At 41.9% G+C, this 22,236-nt stretch overlaps 3 protein-coding genes across 3 annotated transcripts; 2 read left to right on the top strand and 1 right to left on the bottom strand.

The window, feature by feature from the left end:
- The first annotated feature begins 8,311 nt into the window (after positions 1 to 8,311).
- On the top strand, positions 8,312 to 10,899 carry LOC6565665. Its single transcript, XM_001992295.2, has 6 exons — positions 8,312 to 9,368; positions 9,474 to 9,649; positions 9,712 to 9,985; positions 10,071 to 10,365; positions 10,435 to 10,550; positions 10,730 to 10,899. The coding sequence occupies exons 1-6, from the start codon at positions 8,312 to 8,314 to the stop codon at positions 10,879 to 10,881; spliced, it is 2,070 nt and encodes a 689-aa protein (XP_001992331.2). The 3' UTR covers positions 10,882 to 10,899.
- A 2,032-nt stretch (positions 10,900 to 12,931) lies between these two features.
- LOC6565664 (lactosylceramide 1,3-N-acetyl-beta-D-glucosaminyltransferase) lies at positions 12,932 to 14,916 on the bottom strand. Its single transcript, XM_032738979.1, has 2 exons — positions 14,412 to 14,916; positions 12,932 to 14,248 (listed from the first exon to the last, which is right to left on the bottom strand). Exons 1-2 carry the CDS (start codon positions 14,755 to 14,757, stop codon positions 13,341 to 13,343), a joined length of 1,254 nt encoding a protein of 417 aa, XP_032594870.1. The 5' UTR covers positions 14,758 to 14,916; the 3' UTR covers positions 12,932 to 13,340.
- A 909-nt stretch (positions 14,917 to 15,825) lies between these two features.
- LOC6565663 lies at positions 15,826 to 17,889 on the top strand. Its single transcript, XM_001992293.2, has 2 exons — positions 15,826 to 15,983; positions 16,052 to 17,889. The coding sequence occupies exons 1-2, from the start codon at positions 15,907 to 15,909 to the stop codon at positions 17,787 to 17,789; spliced, it is 1,815 nt and encodes a 604-aa protein (XP_001992329.1). The 5' UTR covers positions 15,826 to 15,906; the 3' UTR covers positions 17,790 to 17,889.
- The last annotated feature ends 4,347 nt before the right edge of the window (positions 17,890 to 22,236 follow it).

The raw sequence follows: 22,236 nt of genomic DNA, 5'->3' as shown, positions 1-22,236 counted from the left end.
CACACACTGCATACTCACGCACACCTTGCAGCAGGTGCTTCAACTTGAACGGTTGCACGTTGCGCATCTTTAAACTGCGATGATTGAAAATTGCATAATTGCAGTGAGCAGATAAATACACACAGAGAGTGTAGAGAGTGTCAGAGTGAGAGAGACAGAGAGGGTGAGAGAGAGAGAGGAGCAGAGAAAGAGAGAGAGCGAGAGCGAGAGAGAGATAGTTGTTCGCAATCGCACTCATTTACTTAGAGACTCGCGTGTTGTGACAACAAATTGCAAATATGAAAAGGCCTCCATTTCCGCCGCTGATCGAGTGGACAGACAAACTGACTGACAGACACAGAGACGTGGCGAACAGATTGCAATACCAAAGCTGTAAGGCCCAGACATCCGTTTCGAGTGCCTCACACACTCAAACACACACAACACTCATGAGTGCGACTAGAACTCCTTGCATGTTCCATGTCGATGTCGATGTCGATGTCGACTTTCAAGGGGTGAGAGTTTCACAGACAGAGAAAGGAAGTGAGTTAGCTGGAAATCGGTAGCTCGCGGGTTTTCTTTATGATTTGCTAAAGCCATTTCTTTGCCAACTCAGGTCTGTGTTAATGTTCGAAACATTTGAGCGACTGCAGTGTGAATTAAATAATTTGTTTTCTGATTACAACTCCGAGATATTGGTTAGTAAGCATGTAGGGGCACTCTTATATACGCCCAGCTTGTTATGCATAAATAATATTTTAATGAAAGAAATTCATAATTTCTTAAGCAAAAGGCTTAGGAATAGTGTAGAACATTTATAGAAAGTATGCACTATGATGATTTTTATGTGTCAATCTAGTTTCGAGTAAATTCATTTGCATGAAGTATTGTGAGCCGATTTTAAATATGATTTTAATCGATATTCTAAGCAACATTAAGCTTCAAAATCCCAACTCTTTTGTCCTAAGCAAATTTCGAACTAATTTGTATCAATGCTTATATATTAGCTATGAATAATTCATATTGAATAACCATAATCCTTAAAGATAAATCACTTTCTTCAGCAAGATTCGATGGTCGGATGCTTTCAATTCTAAATGGATTCCCCAAACCGTTCGTCATTTGACTGAACTCAAACGTTACTCAAGTTGCTGCCCCTTTCACATCGATACATCATTCTTAAAATTATACAGTAAAGTAGATAATAGAGCTGTCACTTCGACTAATTAAAACTGGAACTTCTTTTGTGAAAGAAATACCATATCGACTACCGACAACCGACAACCGACTACTGTTTTCTGTTTCTGCGTTTCGCCTTTCTACAGGCTATAAATTTGGCTTCCGCTGACCAATGTTTGACAACGAAACGAAATAACAAGAAACAAGAAACAAGAAACCAGGTAAGACATGAAACAAGACAAGAAAGCAAATAAGAAAATGAAGAAGAATTGCCGTTGGCTGTGGAGTGTTGCAATTTCATCTGGTTTCTTAATGGGTTTCTTTTGACTCTTGGATGGTCGTCTCTCATTTCTTTTTAATTGACTTAATTGCATATTATTACTTTCACTGTTTTGTCCAACTTGCTTTGTGGGGCTGTATTGTCACCGTTATATTGTTTGCCATCTAATTTCTAGTTTTGTAGCATTTCTAATTTATTTCTCCTTCTTTCTTTTTGCTCAGTCTTTGGCATTAGTTCTGTATTGTTTGCGTTGCGCTTTCCTGCATAAATTCGTCTTTATTATGAATTATTAAAAAAAAAAAAAAAACAACAACTAATTTGTTGTTTTCCTTTTGTTTAATCTTTTTGTTGCTCTCGGGCGCTTTTCTCTCTGATTGGAGTAACGGAATGACCTTTGAAAGGTTTACTTTTGCGTCTCGCTTCTGATATGTCTGCTGCTGCTGCTTCTTCTTTTTCCTCTTTCTACGTCTTCTTTCTCATCTGATGGTGCTCATCTAATGTTGCTCAGGTTGCTCATGTGCCACAGGAACTTTTTCTATCTTTTGACTGGTTATGGCATTCACCAGCTCACTTGCTCACTTGCTCACTTGCCTCGTAATTAGAGGCCGTACGCGAAGAGGAAGTAAACGTGCCTAATGATAACCTTTAGCTTGTTGCCTGCTGCTCAGCCACAGGGCGTCCAAGCCGCAACAAGCGAGAAGAGGAGGAGCGGGAGCGGGAGGAGCGAGAGGAACTGCCTCAGTCTGAACCTAAAACAAAAAGGCAATCCAAACCAACCAACAATCCTCCCCCATTCTCCTACCCTTCCCCCAATATTATTCCCGACCATTCTGTTGGGGGCAAGCGTACAATTTTCTTGATTGCCGGTTACCAAGCGCGCTGCATCATCCATCTAACTAAGTACGCGCCACTGACCAGCAAAGCAGCAAAGCAGCAAAGCAGCTAGCAGCTAGCAGGTATGTAGCAAGCAGCGACTAACTCTGCCACCAGCAGACTGGGATGGTTATATTCAAGCTGTTGCACGTACCCATTCTCAGATTCGGACTCAGATTCCAAGCTGTGCATATTGCACCCATATTTCTTTTTATATCCTCTAGCCTGAATGCAAATATATCCCAGACAGGATGAGTATAAGCCCCCGATCAGCAATATGTATATATAGATCTGGATAAAGTGCTTAGCTGGAATGTACACTCTCATTTGACATGCACTCTCTGAAAATCTGTAAAGACTATGCCAAAGTCAAATTTGTTCTAAATTAATTTATCAATTTTAATTGCATTTATATGCAAATGAATTCTTTATATGTCCTTCAATTTCACCAAAGTAGATAAATATGCATTATGAAGTCATGTTTTCACTGTGGAGAGCCGAGATCACTGAATACTCGTAGAGAGCTCAATCTACTCTGGCTGCAGGATATCTTCTAGTCGGCCACTCTCGATTGGGGCAGACGTTTACATGTTACTTTTATCAGTTGATATTGCATTCGCATTGATTGCACGCCCAGGGTATTATTTAGTTAACGCCCACTGGACTCCCGATATTTATGTAGCAGGCGTTGCGACCAACACAAAGTTGCCACAGCAGCAGCAGCAACACCAAAAGAGAAACGTTATGCTGGAACAGCAGCATCAACATCATCAATACTCGGGCTTGGTTGTGCTGTTGAGTGGCGCCACATGTGTGAACCACTGCTGCACCAGCTGCCATTTCCTTTTAGCCATCGGCGACATTTAGCAGCTCATTCCAGCTAGCAGGGGCAACTATAACAACACTCTCAATCACACTCACGCAAAAGCAATTGCAACAGAAACGGAATGTGGCATTAGAATTGCCGGTTGCTGGTCAAATGAGAAAAGCGCTGCGCTTAAGCCAAGGACACCCCAAAAATAAACGCAATTTGGCTAAAAATAAAACGAATCGCGAACAAGATGCCAGCAAAACCACTTGTACCACTTGCAACAAGGGCAACACGCGGTGGCAATGACGTCAAATTCGAATGCGAACGAATGCGTTTCACGTTCTGCGTTTTATCTGCGCAGGCAGATCACTCGACTGTGCCCATGTAATTGGCATACGTCCCCACCCTCCCCCCTCTCTCACTCTCTCACTCCACTTGCAATCCCCTTCGCATTCGCCTTGCAATCCAAACGCATTTCATTTCCAGCTACAGCTGGAGCTCGACCTGGAGCTGAAGCCTTGCTGGAGCCGGGAGTGGCACTGGGACTGCGACTGGGATTGTTGCTGTGCACTCTCATGCAGATTGCCAATTCTAGAACATGAACTCACAGAGTCCGAGCAACAAACAAGCAAGGAAATGGACAAGAACAAATGGTTTGCTTCAGTGGGCCGATAACCAAATACCCTTTGTGCCAGCTTTTGTATATACTTGGATATACTTGGATCTTTGCTAAATATCATTTCTATTCAATTCTATATGAAATGACAATCAAACTAAAGAATGCCAGCTGCTACTAGTCAAGAATATATATATTTATATTAACGAGCTTGCAGATGCCTTCGTCTTGGACCGTCACACATTTTGTTAAGAAATTTGAACGCCCTTTGAAAGGGTATGAAAAGTTACAACGGCTCCCAGCGATGCTGGTGGTGGCTATTTTCTTGCTGTTGTTGCTGTTGTGGTTGTTGTTGTTATTGTTGCTGCTGTCGCTTTGGTTAAGAACACGCTACACATTCCGCTGACTGTGTTTGCCACCTATTTCATACATCGTGGCAACATTTGTTGTCGCTGCTGTTGCTGTTTGCTGTTGCTGTTTGCTGTTGCTGTTGCTATTGTCGTTGTCAATGTTGTTCATGTTGCTTTTGATGTTGCTGTTGCCAGTTGTAGCATCGTTTTTTGCTGCTGCTGCTGCTGCTACAATTGGAAACGGCGGCAACGATTGCTTGAATTCGAAGCGCGCATTTCGCGGTTCTCGCTGGCAACCTGTGAGTTAATATTGTTTGTAATAGCCACGTTCCGAGCACTGTAATCATTGGTGAGCCACCACCCCTCCATCTCCATCTCCAACTCAGTCACTCGCTCTCTCCCTCACTCCCTCTGCATTTGGTTTTCTTTTGCTTTTTTTTTTTGTATTTTGTTTCATTTTAGCCCAGAGGGTCTAGCGATAGTACTAGTACTGGTACTAGTATAACTTATAAATACGCTCGTATAAATAATTGCGGTATGCAAGTAACAAACAGCAAACAACAAGCAGCAAACAACAAGCAACAAGCAACAAACAGCAAGAAAGAAGCTCTGCATGCTGGCTGCCCACTTGGCTGGGACAGTTCAGCAAACAAATTGAATTGAATATGTAAATATAATTGCATAGCGGAGTCACAATGCACCCATCTAGCTGGCTGGCAAGCTACCTGTTCACCAGTTCCCAACTCACTGCTTTGTGGGCGTTTAAAAATCCATAAATTTAAGCCTTAATGCCGCTCTAAACGCAACTGCAGTTGGTTATCGGTATCGCTATATAGCTATATATATATATATATATAGATAGCTATAGCTATAGCTATCGGTATCGTTTCGCATGCACTCATACACATATATGGCAACGCTGGCAAAGACTTCCGCATGGCATTGGCCATTTGCAGCACTCATTATGCACTCAAATGCAAATGAGTACAGTTAGCGAATAGTTAATGTCGATGCACGAATTGAGTCGAGTGTCAGAAAGAATCATGAATAACAAGTGTACTGCCAAACATACAAATAACAAACAACAAATAACAAATAACAATATGAATATGTACACAATTATTGAAATGAATGAGTTGAGTATGGCACTGATGAGTCCATTTACATTCACTCGCTATTATACATATACCGGATACACTACAACCTTTAGATTATATTCTACACCCAATAGTTTTCTATTTCTTAAATTAACAATACTAACATTGCTATGTGAAATGCATTTTAATAGATTTTAGCACCACTATCATAAACATGATTTCTCAATCAGGAAAGGGTTAGCAAACCTCTGTTGAAGATGCAGCCATGCATCTTTTATTACATCCACGATACACGATGGATGGATGGATGGATGCATGGATAGAGAGGTAGATCTAAGCCCATTGTTAGATAGCTAGATAGATTAATCGCATCGTTGATGACATTAAGCCAACTCATGGCTGATAAATGCTGGAGTGAGTGCATGATTGAATTGAGATAATATTCATTCGCATTTGCAATGAATTGACAGCTCTGCTTGGGCACTTGATTGATTTACCAAGCGAGTGTCAAGTGCTGACTGCTGAGTGCGGAGTACTGAATGGTGATAATAATGTGAGTGCGCACTTGAATCATTCATGCCCCAGACTCATGAATTGTGCGCTATTAATATGAATGAGTTGGCAACTGATTTCAGATGGGAGCCAAATAGAATCAAGCTTTCGCTTTTCAATTGCTGCTGTGCCGAGCAGAGGCTGTGTCGGGTCCGGGACCGGGACCTGCACCTTTTGGGTCAATGCTTGCCCCCGCATGTGCCCAATTTGGGGTCAGACACTAATTATGGCATCCACAAAAGCAGCTGCTTGAGCGCAAAAAACCAATTTGCAGCATGCTCAACTCAAAAAGCCACAGGAATGCGAACTCAATAGCTGCTTGGCTTCAGTCACTCAGCATTAAGTTTGGGCTTTGCGTCTGGGCTTAGGTTAAGGTTTGGGTTTGGGTTTGGGGAATTGGAAATGCGTCCATTAGAATTTCAAACCGCAGATCGTCAATAAAAAGACGACGTTGGCGCGCAAGTGGAACGCTACTTCAGCTTCAGGCCATTGTAATTTCCGCCGGGCAGCAGCTCATTAAACTCTCAGCAAATGCAGCCAACGAACTTGCTTGCTCCCCAGCCAGTGGGCGGGAGGCAGGTAAGCTCAGGGGCGTTGAAATAGTTCTTATTGGTTCGCTGGTTTGCTGTGTGCTCAGTTAAGCGTGTAATGGAGCGGATGTCTGTATAGCCGCAGCTCCACAGCTCCCCAGCTTTCCAGTTTCCCAGTTTTCTAGTCTCATTTGCTGACATCGTTTGCAATTAGCAAAATGCCTGCTGCCACCTGGCGGCCAATATATACAACCGCAAAATATATTTATAAATTCCAAAATATTTACATTTCTGGCTACAATTACCCAAAGACTGTTGAACAACTGAAGTCAAACACTATCATAATTTTCTCTGATTTCAATGGAATTTTTAGGTAATCAAAAAAAATGTTAAAAACTTTTATTTTAATTGTTTAATTACGTGAAACACAATTCGTAGAACTTACTACAATATTAATAATAATAATAATATGCATAGGCTATGGCAAACGTTTGCCTAATTTTTGTCGTGTTTTCCTTCTGGCCAGTTCCAAGAAGTACTTGGACGAGGCACGATGATAATCATCAGCAATGGCTGCCTTCGAGGCGACAGATTGTTATCGATCGCCTTGATTATGAGCAGCTCCATTCATTCGTAATGTGGACAAGGTCACACCTGGCCGTTGGCAAAGAGCTCCTCATATTTGGTGGCTATGAACAGTGCGTAGACGCCGACCAGATGCAGATTGTTGCGTTTGGTGTCCTTCAACACCTGCAGTAGGGGTCGATAATGGCGACGGCCAAGTGGAAGGTCTCCGCTGTCAAATGAAATTGCAAATGCATCTCGTTGATGCAATCGTTGAGGATGGCACGCATCTTATACGACACCTGCGACTGCGACTCTTCCAAGTAATCCGGGTAGATGGGCTGCTCCTCCTGCAACTCGTACAGATAGTCAAAAATATCATGTTCATGTATTCAGAGACTAAAATCTGATTTTTCCCAATCATACGCATCAATCCACATAAGCCAGACGACGACTGGACAGGGCCACTGTTGTTGTTGTTGGTTGTTGTTGTTTTTCTGCAGCTGCTGTTGCCTGTGGCACGTTGTTGCGCAACTGTGGCAGCCTGGCCAAGTCAACCTTTTCCCCATCGGCTGTGGACTTTTGTTTGGATGCTGCTGCTGCAACTGTACGTTGGATTGGATGGGATGTGGTGACAGGAGGATTGGTGGAAGAGGTGTGGTTGTGATTGTGGCTCAGGGTTTTCAGCTTACGCTTGCTGTTCGCCGCATCGTCGACCACTTTTGCATTGGCCATTTATATATATTGTTTATATCGTTGTTGCTAATCGGCCAGCAGCAGCAGTTTTTAGCATCGAACTGCTTTTGCTGCCCCATTTGTTGTGCCCAGCGGCTGCTTCTTCCAGTGTGTGTCCAAATAAGCCTTGTTCGTCAGCTTCACAACTTTCAGTGCTTTGCGGGCCAGATCTTTGGTAGTTATTTCACGAGCAGGTCGCCGAGTGCGAGAGGCATTTGTTTTTTCTCTTGACTTTTGAGTACAATAGAGATTTTTGATAATTAACTTGTTGCGGCTAGTTTGCAGATTGCACAAATATAGTTTTAAAATGCATTTATCAACGATTTCTGCTTTAGTCCGAACTCTGCGCACGATTTTCCATCTTTGGATCCCTCTTCTGCTAACTCTCTCTTTCTCTCTCTCTCTATATATATATATCTATCCATATATTTGTATATTTTTGTTAAAATATCTGTTCACATGTACACCTGTCTTTAGAATACACGTTTCTCAGCTGCGGACTAAAGTTGTCTACCGTAAAAAATGCAGCAAATGGGAAAAAAGAATAGAAAAACTGCAACCACAACTAAGCATTTACTTGTTTTTCTTCCACTTGCAGATGCAAAACGCAGCAAATAGCAGCAGTTGCCGGCGCAATCGCAGTAGAAGAGAACAGGAACAGCAAGCAGCAAGACGGGCATCGACGAGGACAACGATCTCTGGCAGCGTCGGCGGCGGCATGTTGCTGATCTCGCTCGGACTGGCCATGCTGATGGTGTTGCCGGCGCAGGTCTCCGCACGCATGGCCTTCGAGAAGCTGACAGATTTCGATTTTGCCGGCACAACGTACTATAGCGTCAAAAATCTGTCGCTGTACGAGTGCCAGGGTTGGTGTCGCGAGGAGGCCGACTGCCAGGCGGCGGCATTCAGTTTCGTTGTGAATCCACTGTCACCGTCGCAGGAGACACACTGCCAGCTGCAGAACGATTCCTCGGCGGCCAATCCGTCGGCGGCGCCACAGCGTTCCGCCAACATGTACTACATGGTGAAGCTGCAGTTGCGCAGCGAGAATGTCTGCCATCGTCCGTGGTCGTTTGAGCGTGTGCCCAATAAGATAATCCGTGGCCTGGACAATGCCCTCATCTACACCAGCACCAAGGAGGCCTGCCTCTCTGCCTGCTTGAACGAGAAACGCTTCATCTGCCGATCCGTGGAATACGACTACAATAACATGAAATGCGTGCTGAGCGACTCGGACCGACGCAGCTCCGGCCAGTTTGTGCAGCTGGTCGATGCCCAGGGCACCGATTACTTTGAGAATCTCTGCCTGAAGCCGACGCAGGCCTGCAAGAATACACGCTCGTTTGCCAACGCCCGCATGGGCGTCTCCGAGGAGAAGGTTGCCCAGTATGTTGGCCTACACTACTACACGGACAAGGAGCTGCAGGTGACCTCCGAGTCCGCCTGCCGTCTCGCCTGCGAGATCGAGTCCGAGTTCCTCTGCCGCTCCTTCCTGTATCTGGGTCAGCCGCAAGGCGCTCAGTACAACTGCCGTCTGTATCACTTGGATCACAAGACTCTGCCCGATGGCCCTTCGACCTATTTGAATCATGAGCGTCCCCTGATCGATCATGGCGAACCCATTGGCCAGTACTTTGAGAATCAGTGCGAGAAATCTGCTGGTGGCGGTAGCAACTCACCTCCCGGCACTTTGGATAAGATTGACACGCTGCCCGTCAGCTTGGACACCATCGAGGATCCCACTCTGACCAACATGACGCGCAACGATGTCAACTGCGACAAGACTGGCACCTGCTATGACGGTAAGTAATCCTTACCAGCAACCAAATAGCTCACTCATTGGCATTCATTTCAATTTGATATTTTGTTGAGTATAATTTGTAACTAATTCGTGCATCCTGTTTCAGTCTCTGTGCACTGCAAGGACACCCGCATTGCTGTCCAGGTGCGCACCAACAAGCCGTTCAATGGTCGCATCTACGCTTTGGGCCGCTCGGAGACGTGCAACATCGATGTCATCAACTCGGATGCGTTCCGCTTGGACCTGACCATGACCGGACAGGATTGCAATACACAGAGCGTGGTAATTAACCAGACGCACTTGCCTTATTTCAGCTAATAACTGGCTGCAATTGCATTTCACAGACGGGCGTCTACTCGAACACGGTGGTATTGCAGCACCACAGCGTCGTGATGACCAAGGCGGACAAGATCTACAAGGTGAAGTGCACATATGACATGAGCTCGAAGAACATCACCTTCGGCATGATGCCCATACGCGATCCTGAGATGATACACATCAACTCGTCGCCAGAGGCACCGCCACCAAGGATTCGCATTCTGGATACACGCCAACGCGAGGTGGAAACTGTGCGCATCGGAGATCGCCTCAACTTCCGCATCGAGATACCCGAAGACAGTGCGTAAAATGCTTTCCTTTTATATGTCCAAGAAACAACTGCTTATCCTCTCCATCCATCTTGCGCCCACCATTCTGTTTGCAGCTCCCTATGGTATCTTTGCACGCAGCTGCGTTGCCATGGCAAAGGATGCACGCACCAGCTTCAAGATCATTGACGACTTGGGCTGCCCCACGGATCCCACCATCTTCCCCGGCTTCACCGCCGATGGCAATGCGCTGCAGTCCACCTACGAAGCATTCCGCTTTACCGAAAGCTACGGCGTCATCTTCCAGTGCAATGTCAAATACTGTCTGGGTCCCTGTGAGCCGGCTGTCTGCGAATGGAACATGGAGTCATTCGAATCCCTGGGCAGAAGGCGTCGTCGCTCCATTGAGGCGTGAGTGTCCCACATTGCACAATAAAAGCAATGCTTGCAATATTGTATTAAAAACTTTTTCGGTTTTAGCAATGAGACCAAGAGCAAGGATGAGATGAACATCTCGCAGGAGATTCTCGTCTTGGACTTTGGCGATGAGAAGCGTGAATTCTTCAAGGCAGATCCAAGCACAGACTTTGCCAAAGGTAAGAAAAATCCTCAATTGAAATACAGAAATCATTGATGGCATAAAACTGAACTAGACTTAGACACTTTTCACTCAAATGACGATATATATTTATATATATAAAATAATAATAGAAATAATACCTTCTTCAAGAAAATCATTGAACTCACTTTCATTCACTGTCGTTCGCACTTGCAGACAAGACTGTAACCATCATTGAGCCGTGCCCGACGAAGACGTCCGTGCTGGCGCTGGCCGTTACCTGTGCGCTCATGATCCTGCTCTACATCTCCACGCTGTTCTGCTACTACATGAAGAAATGGATGCAGCCCCACAAAATCGTAGCATAAGTTTAGGCGCAACACAAGAACAGCAACAGCAACAGCAATAGCAGCAGCAGCAGCAGCAAGACGAACAAGAACAACAGCTGCACACACAGAAAACTGAATTAAAAGAGATAAGAGAAAAAGAAAAGGAAAACAAAAACGATACACACAACACAAATTGTCACCAACACCCGCACACACACACACACAACAGACACACACCATACAGATAGACACACACGCATGCGCACAATTACGCACACATAACAATTCTCTCTCTGTCACGCGCTATTTCTATCTCTCTTTGGCGTATGGCGCCCATCTTAAGTGCAACAACGTCCACGCTTGTCAGCGCTCAGCGCTCTCTCACGAGAGAGAAACTGGCAATGAGAGCAGCAGCGCAGTTAATCATGAAACGAACTTCGGCTTCGGTCTGCAATAGAAAACGTGAGAAGGCGAAGAAGACGAAGAAGAAAAAGAAGAAGAATATCAAGTGAATGTATTCCAAGACCAAATCCGAACTCAATTTTGATCACAATCAAAGCACAAACACACGCACACACACGCACACACGCACACACATACACACATATAGAGCAGCTGCCTGACAAGCGTGTATTTTTTGTTTTTTTTTTTTTTTGACATAATTACTATATATACAATTTATTTATTTATATTTATTTAGATTTAGAGCGTGAGTTAATTTCCAGAAATTGATTTGGCGAATGCGTTAACTGTGTTCGCCTGCCCTTAGCCTATTTTTTATAACTTATTTTCTAACATTTAGTAGACAAAAAGTAAAAACAAAAAAAAAAGTAACAAGCAAAAGCAAAAGAGCAAAAAGCGAACAAGCATCCAGCGAAGCGAACTGCACATTAACAATTACATTTACATATGCGAGCATTAATTTAAATTTTTAAAATGGAAGGAAACAAAATGAAAGAATGAAAGAAAGAAAGAGAAGGACGAACGACGTTAAGAAGCGCATATTGAAAACTGCGAGCGCGTACTTTCTATAAAGTTACGAAAGAGACAACCAAACGAATGGAATGGAATGGAAGGAAAGAAAGAAAGATCGAGAGAGGAGGAAAAGGAGAGAAAGTCGATAGATAGATAAATACAAAGATTGAGTAACGAGCTTAAAGCTCCGTCGATCGATCTCTTTTGTAACTTGTATAGAGACTGCAGCCGCAGATGCACCTACACACACACTCACACACATACACACATACGCACACACTCTTACACACCCTGCTAATTTCCCTCCCACACACACACATACACACACACAAGCGCACATACTCACATTTATTTAATTTAAAAGAAAAAAAAAGAAAAAAGCTAACAAGGCAATTAACAGCAAACAGAAGCAATTTTCAAAAGAAAGTAAGAAGCAAGAAACAAAAACAAATAATGAGCGATCAGAAATGAAGCGAAACTAATTTCATAGTGTGTACAATGAAATTGTGCTTAATTGTATTGCATTTATTTAATTTAAATCTATTTATGATAATAAAGAATGATAACACAAACGAATATGCAATTTGAATTTTTCGTACAAGTCCTTGTATGCTGAGATGAGTCATCATTGGCTCCAAGATTCCATCGCTTGGTCCTTGGAGGAGTAGTTTTTCTTTGTCGCCTGAGTGTGACACACCAAAGCAAAGAATATGCTCAAGTCGAATTTGCAACAAGCTGCAAAGAGAACTTTATTTACACTATGTCAAGAAAGTATTTGGACACAGGAAAAAATGCATCTTTTCCCTTTTCCTTTGCACAAAGATGTATTTTATGAATGGCTTTTGATTCGTTTTCTTATTTTTCTACTATTAAGTGAACTTCGCAAGACAATCTAACAAAAAAATGAACAAGATTCATGAATTCAAGCAATAATTTTAAGAACTCTACTTAACAGTAGAAAAATAAGAAAGAAAAAAAACTAAAAATAAAAGTTAACATATTTTTGCAAAAGAAATGAGAAATATGCATTTCTTGCTGTGTCCAAACACTTTCTTCACACAGTGTATTTCTCAACCGAATCACTTTTCTAAAAGTGTACAAAATTCTTGATGAGCATCTTGCAACTCACCCAGCCAGGCAGATTTATTTGGATCAATTAAAGTCGAATACATTTATGAAAATGAAATTATTATTGTTAAGCTGCACAATATTTTAAGCTGTTAAATAAAAGTTAATATTAATCCACGCATAGTTAGAAATCGGTAATCAGTAATCAGTTATCAGTTATCGGTATATATAACATAAGTCAAGCTGTACGCTTTCTGTGTACTCTTCTATCTTAAGTCTAAAGACGAACGTTGCCAAGTTGCACATGGAATGCTTAAGCCTAATAAGTCTTAGTCTAGATGTGACGCAAGGATGCGGAAACTGGACGGCAGAGCAGCAGTGAAAGAGAAACAAACATATAAATCGAGAGCGATAGAGAAAGCGAACGAGAATGAGAAAGAGAAAGCAATCTGCGGTCATCTCAGCCTGAGTGGTTGGATGTGTGCGACTCCATGGTCCGGCGCTGGAGATCTAACGGTGGCCAGGCAGGTCTGTTTGAGGGATTTGCCCGGCGGCCGTTTGATGCACTCGTCAAAGTAACACTTCTCCACGTTGTGCAGAAACTCGACCAGCAGCTTGGCATCGCCCCCATTCGGCCCAGCGAAGTATTCGCACTCGTAGCCATGGGACTTGAGGTCGCGCACACAACAGTCGAGAAACTCGGCATTGGCCGAGTACCAATTGTTGTGCCGCTGCAGCGGTATGCCGAGGCGCGTTCGCACAATTCCCGTTAGCCAGGTGTCGTCTATCCAGAAGATGGGCACACGCTCCGCCTCCGCCACAAGGCGTGCGGCGGTTGGCACATTGGTAATATACAGCCAGCCGGACAGGTAGGCCGGATAGAGTGCGTGCGCGTATTCCTGGCGTGTGACGAACCACTTGTTGGCCTGCAGCCGAATGGGCGGCTTGGCGTCCAGCACAAATCCCGCCAGCAACGTGCTGCTGCTGGTCAGCGCTGGCTGGCTGAGCTCCAGCGACTCCAAATAGCGTCGCAAATGGAATATATCGTAGATGATGTCATCGTCCATTTTAATGATGAACTTGGCACGCTGCTGGCACTCGCCCGATGCCCAGCGCAGACCCATCGCATGCTTGTAGCTCAGATTGCGATAGTCCTCGATAAAGTTGCCCTGCAGCAGATCCCCGAATCGCGCCTGTTCGCTGACCAGCTGCGCCTGGCTGATGAAATGTTCGCGCGCCGGCAGCGCAGCCAGCAGGAAGACCCGCTGCAGCCCCATCTCAGCCAGCTTGCTTTGCGCTATCGCCTGACGGTGGGCGGCGCGCAGTGCATCGTGTCCCGCATACGACGTCACAATGAGTATAGCTGTTAGGGATTACGGATGACGCATTAGTTGCGAGTTCGATTGGGGAGTGAGCTCAGTAAGTGCAAACAACAAAATCCAAATCAAACACAAACTCAAATATCGATTATCGATTTTGTTGTTTACACTCTTAAATGGTTTTTTCTTGGGAGGGGGGCAACTCACCGAGCAGCTCCCGCTCAGCGCGTCGACACACATCGCTGGCGAGTAGATAGTCAAAACTTGTCAGGTTCAGCAGCGGACCAGGTTTCAGTGCAGCTCCCACTCCCATTTGCACTTCAGATTGAGTTGCGCTTTGCTGTTTTGCTGCCATTTGTGCGTTGTGTTGAGCTGTTGTTGGTTGTGTGTCTTCGTCACTCGTCGGGGGCAGATGCACCAGAAACTCATCTCGGCTCTCACGCAGCGGATGAGGCGGAGAAGTGGGCGGAGTCGCCATATAGCTGATACACAATATTATGATTACGATTAGCGCGATGGCAATTGGTAGCAATCTGCGGCCGCGCATGCGCATCTTCAAACATTCTATTGTCGTTAAGCGTGTGTGTGTTTGAGTGTTGAATGTTTGAGTGTTGAGTGTTTGTGTAATGTTATTGGGCTTATGCTGAATAAAAACAAATGCACAAATGATTCAAATACAACACAAGCGAACACACACACACGCTTCAGCACTAAATAATACTTTGTGTGCAACTATCGATAGGACGATATATCGATAGGCTGATGCCAAGTTACGACAATAGTATGCAAATAGAGAAGATTGAGAAGTGACACGGATATCGATGAACGTGGCTTGTGACGTCATACAACAGACAGACAGAAGCGAGTTCTTTGAAAATCGCAGCTTCTTGTGTAAGCAAAATGTTCAAAGAAGATGATTTTACAAAAGTTCAGAAATACTGAGAGTTGTCTAAAAACCCGGCGAAATTGAGCCATTTGAAGCAGTATTCGAATGTGCAGTCTTTTTATATCTTCGCCCCTAAAAGTATGCCGTATAGTTGGGCCGTTGATAATTTAGCCAATGCTGCAACCTAAACTGAAATTGATTTAAATTTTGATACATTTTGGATTTGTTTATTTGCTTTATTAACTTGTGCGTTGACAATCACTAAGCAGTCATTGGAAATTAACAACTCTTGAATTACCTCCATCTTCATGAATCCGTTAAATTTATATTCTTAAGGAGTTAAAAGCTACACTGCGAAAGGATACATCGCAGACTCAAAAACTGCAAAATTCAATATCGAAAATGCAAAGACAAGGCTAGAGTTGGGATAGATAGAGTATTGCCGCTATCTGTGAAGATAGATGCTGCTATCTTCGCACACACTCATAACCCTGTAGGAAAAAAGCAAATTCTGTTATTCATGCAGTGACTTTTTACTACGTACTTACAAGATTATTTTCTATCAGTGTAAATGCAACTAAACTGTTAATTTTCTTTCTCGCTATTTTTATTTCTGTTTATTGCTCTCTCCTTTTTGCTCTCTGTGCTCTCTTCTTGCGGGTTTTCTGGCGGACTGAGCTCAGTACGCAGAGTGACGTCGCCAAAGTTTGCCAGGCGAGAATTATAATTTTAGTGCATTGAATTATTAGTGTCAAAGAAAGCACTTCAAGTTAGAAATAATATTTTATAAAGTGCGTCAATCAATCGGAAATAAACATGAAGCGGTCCGCTTACGAAGTGCAACGGGATTTTGCGCTGAGCAGCGGATTTCACTCGGAAATAATTTGGGACTCGTGAGTTGAAAATGATTGTGGCAAATGCAGCAGCAGCTGCTAATGAAACGCGCCAAACTTCATTGCAGCCTCGCCCCCGAGCAGCCGGATGTGCTGCGCCAGAAGATTGCCAATCTGATATGCCAGATGGAGGACGAGGACGAGGACGTGGCGACGACCGGCCGAACGAGAAGCAACAAGTTGCTGGCCAAGCAGCGCCAGCATCTGTTCGAGAATGTTTGGAAGCAGCGCACCTACACAAATCGCACGCTGCTCTCGGCGATTATCTATGTGCTGGTCACTCCTGAGACGGATGCCACATTGGCGCTGCAATCGACCAACTACAGCTGCCATCCAGTGATAAGGACGCGCAAGTGCGTACGGGCTGATGGTGGTGGCAACGAGAGCTCCAGCGATGGCTGCTGCATGATCTTCATTGATGAGCACGGACGCGTCTATGCCAACTGGCAGCGGTATGTGCGCAACAATGCCCTGCCTCGTGGCACCATGATAGCGCCCCACAACGGTGTCTACACTTTCACCAAGCTCACTGACCAGGAACGAGAGCAAGTGCAGCTGATGGTGCTATCGACACCAGCGTCGTGGCTCAAGCAGAAGATGCTGCAAGTCAGCGACAAGCTGGTCACAGTTGGTGGCATTGTCGCCACGGTGCCGGTGGCTGCCACACTGGCACTGCCCGTCGCCGCACCCATACTGATTGCAGCCACAGTTGTTGGCGTCTCCACGGCTGCCTATAGCACCGTGCGGTCCGCGTCGCGGCTCATCGATCGGCGCTGGCACGGCCAGACAGTATCGCTGGCGGACAACGAGGCGCGCTCCAGCTGGCTGGGCGTTGCCGGCGGCGTTGCTGGCCTGGGTGCGACGAGCGCCAATACGGCGCTAAGTGTCCTTCGGGCGGGACGAGCCGGCCGGACTGCTCAGCTGGCGGTGCACGGCTGTAACGTGTCCTCAATGGTGATCGCCGGCACCGGCGTCGTTAGCGGCGTCTATGATCTGTATCTCAAGATTAGCGACGAGCAATCGCTGAGCGGTTACGACGCAATGCAAATGGCATCCAGTCTGCTAATCTTTACGCATTCGGTGAACAATCTGCGCCTCGCCGTAAAGGCAACCAACGGACACAGTCTGCGACGCGTGGTGCGTCACCAGACAAGGAAGGTGTTCAGTCGCATCAGCGAGGAGTCGGCCAAGCTGCACAGCAGCGACACATCCCGCAAGCTGGACATTGTACGCCTCATCAATGACATACCCTACAAGGAGGTGCTCCTCAACTTGCACAAGATTCATTCGCATCTGGCGGCTGGTGCCACAGTCGCCTTAGTTTTGGATGCCGTCGGTGCCGCTGGTGTCCAGTTGCCCACTTTTGTTCGATTGGCCGCCGGCGGTGGGCTCAGCCTCGATCTACCGGCACTGGCCAGCCAGTTGGGCTGCAAGTTTGTAGGCCAGATCGGCAGCCTGACCAGCTTTATGGACGTGCTCGATGGGATGAGCCGTTACTTTAGCGAGCAGGCGATGCAGCTGCTGCTCCAACTGACGCGCACCTTTGTGGAGCAGAGCGTGGACGGAATTGATCGCACCCTAAACACTTTTGTCTCCACAGAGCTGGTGCTCTACCGCATGCTGATGCACTGCATCAACAACTACGAGAATTGTGCCGTCGATTTTCTCGAGCAACATCGTCACGACATCTTGGCCGTCATCGGCAAGTACTTCAAATCGCTCCAGCCCCAACCGGAGCCGGAACAGAAATGCATTAGGCGCAAGTGTCCCGCCTGCCATGGTGTCTTCTATATGAGTCGTCTGTAATGTCTGCATCATCTCCATTTAAATGTGATTTCTCATGTGACTTTTTGTACTGCCATATTTTATTATCTACAACTTAACAATAAATTAAATAATCTTCAAATGGTAATTTATTCATGGCAGACAAATTATATTGAATCTGTGATCGAGTTTCGCTTCAAATGTGCTGATCAGTTTCGATTCTCCTAATTGGAATTGCAACCGCCGTCCACCCCGTTGAGTTAACCGTTGATCGGCACACTGAACATGAAAGACACTCGGTTCAAGAACTGTAGAACCAATTGCGCATATCGATAGCTATCGAAAAAAGCTGTATGTTATGTTGATGTGTTGTTAGCTAACTCACCGGTACTGTTTCGATTCATGAACTTGCGCATATCAAATTAGTCTGCTGCGCATACGACAAACGCATACTGGACAAAAGCTGTCTGTTATTTTGTTAGCTTACGTATGCATCCATCCAGCCATCAACAATCAATATCGGAACTCAGCGCCGTCATCGGAGCCAATCTTGGGCGGGACATTTTGCACATTTTGAATTACACAATTCGAAATAATCTGCACCCAATTCGATTATATTTCCCAAGACGACTACCAGGCAATATTGAATTATTTTCATTTAGTTTTATTAATTTCTCTTTTCATTTGTTGTTCGCGTTTGTATCTCTTACGTCTGCTTATATATTCTCTTTTCAAATACACACATACATATGTATGTGTCTGTGTGTGGTATGATAATTGCTTGGATTACAATATGCCTTAGACATTTATGTAGTACTAATCTGATCTCTGCGAATAAGTTACCAACTGAATAAATTGCATATCTTTTGCATTTCATAAATGCTTATGCTTCTTCTTTCACACACACATATATATCTATATATATATATATATATATATATATATATATATATATATGTATATATATATATATATATATGTATATATACTTATGCATATATGTATATATACATGCATTACAGCTGTACATAAGAACATACATATGTATATATATATATATATATATATATATATATATATATATATATATATATACAAATATTGGTATTTCGAGGGACAGAGTCGAAAAAACCCTAAAAATGTGTAATGCAATTGGGTATTCCATTTATTTATTTATAAATACTTTCAACTTATATATGTATATATATATATGCCCTAATACGCCTGATGTAATTCAGTGGTAATTTTTTCTCATTATTATGTTTACTTGTAGGTATTTTCTTTTTTCATTTCTATCATTTTTGTCAATTTCTTTTTCTTTTATATTTTGTTGGACTTAAACTCGTTTTGCATTTGACGTTTACTTTCAACGGCTTTCAACGGTTCAATTCGTTTCTCAAACTTGCCTCACACACCTTTGCTTTATTTATTTATTTATTTAATTCATACATACAAATATTTTAATATTCGGTTTTGCATTCGTTTTCGATCTCAATTGTGTGTCTCTTTGTGTGTGTGTCTCTGTGTCTGTGTGTGTGTGTGTCTCTGTGTGTGTGTGTATGAACAATATTGGTAAATCTATGTTTGCTTGTGCTCTGTGTTAAGTTCTCTTGTTGCTTGTATTTAATTGTACAATTAAAAAAAAAAGTTGTCTAACTGCATCGTTGTAACGCCAGCGTTACAATTTCCTTCTTTTTCTTTTTTTTAAATATATATATAATTTAATATACATATCTCATAGCTTGTTTTCTGCCCCTGCATCTTTTTATTTTTTGTTAGAGCTATTTTTTTTTTTAATTTCAGGCCAAACTTTTTCACATTTCAAGCGTTTTTCCTTAACAACCGTCTTTCTCTTTTTTACTCTTTTTTTTACTCATATTCTTTTTTCCTTTTGAGTTTTGTTTTGTTTTGTGTTCAAATTTTGGTGTTTTACATTTCATTAAAGTACAAAACATGTCATCCTCATCAAGTAAATACGTTTTGTTGTGACTTTTTCTTAAAATCATTTTCCATCATTTTGAATGCAGCGTATTTTTTTAGGATTGCTTGGTATCATATACATATTTATATATATACATATGTATATATATAGATATTTATATAGATCTTTATATTTATATATTATGCTAATCTATACATTTATGTATATAAATTGTATGTGTTATTTAAATTTGCAATTCACAGAAAGAAAAACAAGAACTTCCATTTACAGTTAGCATCACGACATTCAAACAAAATATCTAACTAAGCCACAAAATTTCTGCATAGTTTTCAAAAAAATTTGGCCAACCTGTCCTATAATGCTGCTCTAGTAACATGTATCATCTAACATTATATAAGTCGTAATTTACTAGGCAAAAAAAAAAAAAAAAACACAAACACGAGGTTTTATTTACTACAATTTGGTATGCATATGTATAGGACCTCATACACATATATATATATATATGTATATATGTATATATAGATATATACACTGATATACTTGACGGTATGTCTCCTCTAATCGCTAGAATCACGACGATTAAATGACACCTCTTAACTATATGGATATATGTATATGTATGAGGATAGTATATGAACTATACGATACTGCAATTTCAGTCAAAACTGGGCAAACACTGGGCCACAGCCATCGAAATTGAGATAGATAGATAGATAGATGGATACATATGTATGTACATATATCGGATCATACATAGATACATATGTAATACAGACAGAATGGAGATTCGAGATTGGAGATTGGAGACTTAGACTGAGAGTGAGAGTGAGAATACGAGAACAAAAATACTTTCTACTCTTAGATGCAATTCTTAACTTGTTTTTCTTGGCAATTCTCTAATTAGTAAATATATGTATTCCTTAGTTGCTCATTTTCGTTTATTTATTGATTTATATGTATGTATGTATGTATGTATGTTTGTATGTATGCATGTATGTATGTATATATTTAAATGTAAATTTAAGTTTATGAATTGCTTTTGGTTTACCAATGCGAGAAGAACTAATGCCGAATGCCATTTATCGGGCTATGTTTTAAAATACATACATAAGATACATATTAAATTCATAAATTACACTGACACTCAAAATACACATACAACATATGGTTTAAGATACGCACATATAGAAGTAACTGTATTCATTATTTTTTAATATAGCACACATATATACATATATATATATATATATATACGCATGTATGTGTGTAAATATCAGTGTATCTGCATCTATCATTTCATCATATGTTGTGGAGAACTGTTTGCCTGTATTTGTGTCTGTGTGTCTCTGTGTCTGTGTTTGTGTGTGTTTTTGCTTTGGTTTTGCTTATTACACACAACTCACTAACATTGAAATTCATTAGTTAGTAACCAATTACAATACATTACTTAATAATATGTACTATATATGTATTTTAGCAATATTATAGGTATGCATGAATTGTTATGTGGTAGCACGTATAAATAATTGGTATCTCTGCATTTTGGTTTTTTGGTTGTAAGTTGTGGTTTGTTGTTGTTTTTTTTTTTTGTTTTTTTTTTGGTAGAGAAAAAAGTCGTTTAGTTTTTGTTTGTTTCATTTATTTGTAATTTCATTTCACTCAATTGTTAAAGTAGCTTTCAGTTTGCCATGGACTGCGCCCTGCTTCCAACTATTGTTTGTTTGTTTTGTATGTAGTATATTTTAGTAAATTGATTTCTCTTTGACTTATAACTTTTGCACTTGAATTAATTGCATAATTAGTCATTAATTGCAAAAGTAAATTTGAAGCGCACATTTACAATGCTGCTATAATTGCTATAAAGTATTTATTTGTTGTTGTTATTGTTGTTGTTGTTGGTTATGCAACTTACAATCTGTTGTTGTTGTTATTTTTTGTTTTGCTTTTTTTTCTGGTTTAATCTAACAATTTGACAGTTGCTGTTTTCATACTATTTAACCTGTTTTCTCATTTCAGTTTACAACAATTTTCTCAACACGTTCTGCTGCTTAAAGAATATATATATTTTTATGCTGTTTTAATGTATAATATATATAGGTTTTGTATATGCATATATACATATACATATATATATATATATATATATATATATATATATATATATATATATATACAAATATATTTAATAGTGCATAATAATTTTAATGATATTTTTAGACCATCAAGGTTCATTTTCATTTCATTTTTGTTTTAATATATGTATGTATATAATTATGTAGATATTAAAAAAAAACACAATTTCACGGATCCTGCCCGTTTAAACACAAAATAAAATATATATATATATATATATATATATATAGCATACAATATGTGTGTGTGTGTGTGTGTGTGTAGGGGGTGGGGTTTGGGGGGTGGGGGTTAAATATATGTTTATATATAATATATATAAATATATATATTATATTAAAAAAAATTAATAAATTAATAACAATAAAGGTAATAAATTATGCGCTTTTTAGTTTGGCCTGCCACTCTCGATCG

Source organism: Drosophila grimshawi, unplaced genomic scaffold (assembly GCF_018153295.1).
Source record: "Drosophila grimshawi isolate 15287-2541.00 unplaced genomic scaffold, ASM1815329v1 contig_848, whole genome shotgun sequence".
Classification (NCBI taxonomy): Eukaryota; Metazoa; Arthropoda; class Insecta; order Diptera; family Drosophilidae; genus Drosophila; species Drosophila grimshawi.
This window is presented reverse-complemented; position numbering and strand designations above follow the sequence as displayed.